This window comes from Triplophysa dalaica, chromosome 8, assembly GCF_015846415.1.
Source record: "Triplophysa dalaica isolate WHDGS20190420 chromosome 8, ASM1584641v1, whole genome shotgun sequence".
NCBI classification, from domain to species: Eukaryota; Metazoa; Chordata; class Actinopteri; order Cypriniformes; family Nemacheilidae; genus Triplophysa; species Triplophysa dalaica.
In genome coordinates, this window is record NC_079549.1 from 16,598,791 (window position 1) to 16,606,123 (window position 7,333).

The 7,333-nt window shown below is 35.3% G+C and overlaps 1 protein-coding gene across 1 annotated transcript; it reads right to left on the minus strand.

Annotated features, from left to right (window-relative positions):
* Positions 1–2,434: 2,434 nt before the first annotated feature.
* hpxa (hemopexin a) lies at positions 2,435–5,494 on the minus strand. Its single transcript, XM_056755797.1, has 10 exons — positions 5,343–5,494; positions 4,796–4,824; positions 4,582–4,686; positions 4,297–4,454; positions 4,033–4,186; positions 3,525–3,737; positions 3,344–3,445; positions 3,131–3,255; positions 2,873–3,020; positions 2,435–2,783 (listed from the first exon to the last, which is right to left on the minus strand). The coding sequence occupies exons 1-10, from the start codon at positions 5,405–5,407 to the stop codon at positions 2,554–2,556; spliced, it is 1,329 nt and encodes a 442-aa protein (XP_056611775.1). The 5' UTR covers positions 5,408–5,494; the 3' UTR covers positions 2,435–2,553.
* Between the last annotated feature and the right edge of the window lie 1,839 nt (positions 5,495–7,333).

Sequence of the window (7,333 nt, forward strand, 5' to 3'; positions counted from 1 at the left end):
CCAAATATCACTGGATAAATGTACACACGTTACAATTTCCAACAGTTAATGGATGTTAAAAGTGAAGTATTTAAACTCTAGAGCAATTGAATATTATTAGTCTTGTCCACTTATTTTGCAGTATTTGATGCATTGGGTCAAAGACAGTTGTGGCTAATGGTTAGAGAGCCAGATTTAAAACGCCATGGTTACAAGTTCGAATCCCAGGCTGGCATGTTTCCAAGACTTTATTAGGTGACCCCCAATGGGAACCCCTGGCATATTGTTCAAATATTTAAATTCGTATTATAATTTCATAGCCATTTACATAAAACATACATTCAAAATTAGATTTAAGATTTTCATTCTGACTGTCTTTGATCCTCAGTCTCCTCCCATACAGTTAAGTATTGAAAGGCCTTTCTCCAAATTACAATAAGCCTTTCAGGATAGGTCTTTTCCACCGCTTTTTACATTTGGAAGGACATTGCCTTTTAGCAAAAAAGTCATAAGAAACTAAATGTATGTTTATTTGAAAGGGATGTATAAATGCTACATGATTATTATGGATGGGCCTAACATTTTAAACCTCGACCTCTGTCCCAGCAGACCTCCATCCTCTGCTTTAAATTAATTATCATTCATAGTGTAGTGTACTGGAAAGCATTACACAAGTTTTTTCCCAAAATTATGACCAATGTAGTAGTTTCTACAATTAAAAGAGTCCCAATTAATATGACAACATCAGCAACTGCTGCAAATAAAGCTGATACAAGGCAAAGTTTTCAGAAAACCAAATAAAGGTAAATTTGTTCAAGGAACAAACGGAGAAGGAACAAAAAATAGGTTTTATACTGACTTCAAAATTAGCAATGTGATCACATACGTATACAACCACTTTGGTGAAATACCATGGGCACGTTTCAAACATCTAAAAAACTCGACACTTTATGTAACAAAGATAGCCATGATGAGTTTATATTTTAAATATTATAGTATAAAAATACTGCATGTATTTAAAATATTTATATACTTAATTAAATAATTAAATTATAGCGTTTATAGTTAATAAACACATACCTTAAATAATTACATTTTATGATTTTTATTCCGCATTTTATACACTTATGCAGATTTAAGCAGAAAAAACCCTCTCATTTATAACGTTGTTTTACAGTCAAAAACGTTAAGCTTCCCGGACGTTTCCATGGTGACTCGTGAAATCTGTGATCCATTGAGAATGTCTTTGTGTTGTTTCTGGGAGCGCGCGTTAGCTATTGGTATCTTTCGGGAGGTTGATTAAACTAACTCTTCTCAGGTGTTTTGGAACCGACGTACCCCGAGTAAGCAAGGTTTGGGTTAATTAACCGAGAGTTTAGGGTTTAGCTAACGTTAAATTAACCCTTCTTTCTGGAATACACCTGGAGCAGGCAGTTTCACGACACAAGCAGTTTTGCCTCCCAGGCAGTTTTAAGCCCCTGATGTTCCTTATTTGTCCAGTAGGGGTTCACTGTACATTATGAACCACCAGAACAACAGACCGAATAACAGTTAACTTCATGGTCGCAAAAGTGGGGTATGTTAAATTATCTTTTTTGTTATTAAGCAATAGTCCAACATGCATCGTTTTTGAACGATTAATTGATATTGGTATGAATTATTTGAAACACCTTGACATATATAAATATGTGTAATTTATACTCAAAGATAATAAAATCATTACTTTTTGTGAACAGGTCGCTGTTCTGTCTGGATCAACCTTAGCTAACCACGTGTATGCTAAATCGATATCTCTTACTCATTTTTATTTTCTTTCAAATTTTATTCTAATTTAGGGCAAGTTCTACAAAACTGCTATATGTGTGCAGTATACCTACATTGATCTTGTTTGGAGCAATTTTTATTTTTGACAAATAAATCTTTTTTTATGTATTATTCTGTCTTTTATTAGATTTAGAAATTGTTAAAATTCTATTGTGCTGGGCATTTATAGGTAAAATAGCAAACTTCCGAATTTGAGTGGCTCCTACCCTAACAGATGTAATCTCACTCCAAACTTTTGATACAACTTGAGAGTCCTGCTGTCAACAGTTGTGCTATGTTGAATCAAGGGTGCACTAAGGTTACACATTTGCAAGACCTGGCAGCTATCCAGCTAACAAAGGTACCGTACATAGAAAAAAAAAAACTTCAAGGTGAACTCAGACTGTTACTGTGTAGTTTTGCTCTCTTGTGATTGAATTTGAAATGACAGAATATTTTTATTGTATTGTATTTTACACAATACAATACCATTCAAAAGTTTCAAAACTTTATGAAGGTGAAACTACAGACTTTGTTTTATAACACACAAATGCGATGCCACGGAGTGCTGTCTCGTGCTGCCAACACACCAAAGCTTGTATATGTTTATTGGTTAAGGGTAAGATAGAGCAGAAAATTGGAGGCAGAAATATTATTTTGAGAACAGAATGATAATTTAATTGTGAATGTGAAACTGATGAGTTTATTTTGGTCTTCAGGGAGATTCAAACTGTGTACAGTTAACAGTACAGTTCCTATTTTCTGAATACTCTAATGGTCACAGCCGAAAAGGTCCTGAGACAACTTCTGCGGTTCAGGCAGTATCCTGCCCATAAGCATAATCATGACACTTTGATAATTGAAATAATGGTTACCAATGACAAGAGTCACACCCTTGGGTCCACACATTGCAGTATCAATCTTTTTGAAAGTTATTAAGGTTCCGTCCTTCACAGGGGCAGGTGGGGTGGCTTTCAAATTCACATTATAGATTGTTTGACCTTAAGTAGAAAATACAAGTGAGTTTGTTGTCACAAGAAAACTGAACAACATTTGAATGTGACAAAACAAGCATGCAAATAGCTTATACCTTTGATAACATGAACAGTCTGATGACCAGAACACGTAAAAGCAGCATCTACCGGACCCTCCATTCCCAGCACCTCCTTCAGGGGTTTGGGGTAGCCTTTCAGGTGTGTGTGTGGCTCTCCAACTTTGTACACAAACACCTGATCATCCTGCACCAGGAATCAACACATGGGAAGATAAAACATAGTTTAAGAAACCTTACATGTATATTATAAGGTCTTGAACATTTTTGGGGGAAACATCAGCTACACAAATGAACCTTGATTATGTAGAAATGGCCTTCATACGAAAAGACTGCATCCACTTCACTGTGCACTTCTTTAAAAGCACTCTCAATTGTGTCTGAATAAAATTTATCACCGGTTCTTCTGAGGAAGTAATCCCCTGGAGAAAAGAATGAAGGAGGTCTTACAGCAGATTCTCATTATCTTCGATGTAATTGCTTTGATGTAAGGTTGTATGTAAAACTCACCTCTGAAAGCATATATATTACCATGGTCATCAGATGTTATGGCATCCAAGTGTACACGGCTACACTGTTCTCTCTCAATGTGGTCTTCAACGCTCTTATTTCCTAAAAGACATAAAAAAATTATTGCTTTTTCCAGCCTTAAAATTTTCCTTAATACGTTAATGTTCCTCAAGGCATTTACCAAAATGAGGGCATCTCATGAAGTAACCACGGGTCTCCTTTGGGTATTTGCCATTAACTTCTACAGTCTTGGGGTCAAACTTGGAAAACTGATGTCCATGTAAGCAGTAGTAGTGCTCCATATGACGGAAAGCTGCTGTGCACTTGGGCATGCCTTTAGATTCCATTTTATCAACCTTCTTGGTCTTTATATCAAAGTGGTAGATGTCATGACCTTTTTTCGGGTTAAAAACGATTTTGTTTGATTAAGTAGAAATAAAACATTGATTGTTAAACCAGTGTAACGGCACAATGCGATCACTAACACAGTTACTATCTTGAATGTTTCATTGCTTTTATTGAAACTGTGGCAATGTTAAATGAAAATGTCGAGTCTGAACTTTGCTTTGTATCAAAGGGAATTCTTTCAAAAGACTTTCCTTAAAACTATATTATAGGTTCACTAAATATTAACTAAATATTTTAAATGTATTCAGACTTATTTCACAGCAGTGATGCAATTATAATACCTTTAAAAAAGACTACTGTGTCCTCTGGACATTCTGGCTTGGGACACTCCACTGCAGCATCTAAGTGATCAGGGATTCCAGGGAAAACTTCAGAGATATCTTTGGGATAGCCGTCCTCCAGTTTATGCTTGTGGTAGCTGTAGACCTTGTTATCCTTTAATGGCAGTAAAGAAAAACATGTTGCTAGGCTCAAAGACAGAGCTGAGATTACAGAGATAGGAAAGAAGAAAGAAAGTTAAGGAAAGAATAAGTTGTGATCTTTACCAGAAAGAAGAACTGGTGATCCTGATGGTCAGGGCTGTCTTTAGACTGCATTCTAAAAGCAGCGTCTACATGTCCATGATGATAGTGGTCGTCCAGCTCAGGGAAGGTTTCATTAGACAGTTCAGCCTTGCCTTTGAATCCCTTGAAAAGGTGGTCGCCTTCGGTCAAACAGTTTATTAATGTTGATTAACAAAAAAATACTTAAAATGTATAGCAACGAAAAATATTATCCATCCATCTATTATCATCACTTCATATAATTGAATGCACATTTTTAATTCTCACCCTTGAAGAAATAAGGAACTTTCTCCTCATTCACAGTGACTGCATCAAATTCTATTCCTGCACAGCGGTCAAGCTTAGCCTCATGGTGCAGCTCATGGCCATGCTCTAAACCAAAAGACAATTACCTCATTAATTCTCTTGATAACTATAATGATTTATTTTTTGCTTTAATTTACTTCCAAGTAGAGCAAAGTCATCCATTCACACCTCTTACCTTTTTTACTATGTTCCTCTTTATGGTCTCTGAATACAGAGCAACACAAAAAGTGCATGTTAAAATTGCAACTGAGTGTTTGTTACTATTAAAATTGATTGCACTCATGCTTTTGTTGTACTTATGATGTCCCAATTGCTTCCATTGCCTATCCCACCTGTAAGTCGCTTTGGCTAAAAGCGTCTGCTAAATGACTAAATGTAAATGTAAAAATATTGACATATAGACATATACAAAAAAAGGTTTACCAACAACAGACAGGACTGTATGCAAGAAAACCTGGTAAATTGTTAGGCACAAGAAAATTACATTTACCCATTTTGGCAGATACTTTCATTCAAAGTGACTTACAAGGTAAATTCTTGATCTAAACAATCAGATGATTTAAAAAAAATTATTAGTAATAACTATACTTTTTCAGTAACTTTGTTTAAATTTGCTAAAGAAAGACCAAAAGGATGACTGTAGAGCTATTCTGGGTACATTCAGGTATTTTGTTGAAGATTACCCTTGGTAATTTACAGGTGTTTGTACTGTGTATACTCACGCGGGAGCAGTAAAGCCCAGGGAGAGAACCAAGCACAGAGTTAGCGATTGAAAAAGGAGCCTCATGGTCAGCAGGGTAGTCAGGTAGAGCTAGGCTGGAGAAGGTAGCTCAATCTGATGGCCCCCACAATTTATACCCTCCACCAAGGACTGTCCTGCATGCACGCAGGAGCTGGCAGAACACAGACGCCCACACATGGGTAGGAACATTCTGTAACATCCCCGCAAATGCACATTTGCACCCTTACCCAGGCTTCCCCATACAAAAGCTGGTCAAGGGTCGTTTTTTCCAAGGAATTTGTGATAGAGCATTGGTAATGGAATCTGCAACATAACACACATAAAAAATATCAGTGACCCCTTTATAGGTCAGCAAATTCACTGATATGATGGCCCAAATATGTTTATTAATTTTTCCTCCTTTCCTAAATCATAATTATATGAAGTCTATACCTTTAAACATAATCATTTTTATTGTTTGCAGAATAAGAAAAATTAGGATATAAAGCCAGTGCAACGATCAAGGTATACATATGTGTTTCTTGCAACTTGCCTTGCTTAATGGCGATAACATCTTGCAACTTAAATCGATTTTATCATACAAATAATTAATAATTATGAAAATGCATATGGAATGTTCAATGATTATGCTGCATTGCTTTAGCTCATCGAATATTCTATAAAACCAACCATGAGCTCCGTTATCTCTTTCCATGTTAATCAGACAAATAACACAGGTAATCATTGGAGTGCTGATCTCTGCGGTTTAGTTTTATATGTTAATCATTAACAGAGATGTTTCACTCAGTTTTCATGTGGTACAGAATCAGAATTCGCTTTATTGGCCAAGTGTCTGCAAACACACAAGGAATTTGTTGTGGGGTTTTTTGAGCACTTGATACATACATATATATATACATGGCATGAAAAAACTGGAAGAACAATTAGTAGTTAAAACTAGAGTAATAATACTAATAATGTTGTAAAAAATTTAAAACAGTACATCCCTAAACCCATCAAAAACACTTATGCAAGCAGATATACTGCAGCTAGCAGTTGATGAACTTGCTATGCTGTATAATGTAAGAATTGCAATAGCCAACTTAATTTAGTATTAGATGCAAAAAAGTTGAGGAGGTACATGTACACAATTGCACATATAAAACAGTTTGACAAGTTTCTGTAAACAAGAAATCCTCAACCTTGAGAAAGATTTATACTGCACAAACTGCTGTTTTCTTTTTTGTATTTTGGCAGTGAATTACATGGTGGTGTGTGCATACCCCCTCATTAAAGGTTCAGCTCTGTATATTGAAAACAAAGTTACCCAATTCAAACTCAAGCAAAAAAAGGAACTGAAGGCAATGACTCACTCAACACAAATACAGAAAAATACACAACAACACAATAGAAATACCAGCAAACAAGGAAAACATATGGACTCAATTACATCCAAAAGTCCAAAAAAACAAAAGTACTGGGACAAACGGATCCAGTTTTGATGTCAAAATCTTAAACCAAATCAATGGCTAAATATCTATAAACGTTAGCAATGATATTAAGGCACTACTAGAATTTTTTGGTAAAATGTGTTAGGTAATATATTATTATACCATACAAAAAAACTCACATATTACATGCTCATTTAAAAACTACAGTAAAGAAGTACAAAGGCTACTGTATCATTATTCTTTTGTGAACAGCTTAAATAATACATTATAAAACCTATTTATTTTTAAATATATAGATTTTCTCATGAAATCTTGCATCATGTTTAATAAGTCAGGGAATTTTGAGACAGTATAAATTCAAGACATTTTCATTTATGCATTTGGCAGCGACTTAAATTGCATTGTCCTATACATTTGTTCTTAAGTATAATCATTCCCCTGGGATCGAACCCACGACCTTGCGTTGTTAACACAATGCTCTTACCACTGAGCTACAGGAAAGACAATGGTGGAGATTTAGCATCTTTGAAAAAACAACTTT

What these genes read in the sequence shown, in the direction of transcription:
- hpxa (XM_056755797.1), bottom strand. Translation starts at nt 5,407, where the DNA reads ATGAGGCTCCTTTTTCAATCGCTAACTCTGTGCTTGGTTCTCTCCCTG. An exon ending in AGAGGAACATAGTAAAAAAG is followed by an intron (nt 4,687 to 4,795) that starts GTAAGAGGTGTG and finishes CTTTTGGTTTAG; the next exon opens with AGCATGGCCATGAGCTGCAC. An exon ending in CACAGTAGTCTTTTTTAAAG is followed by an intron (nt 3,738 to 4,032) that starts GTATTATAATTG and finishes ACCCGAAAAAAG; the next exon opens with GTCATGACATCTACCACTTT.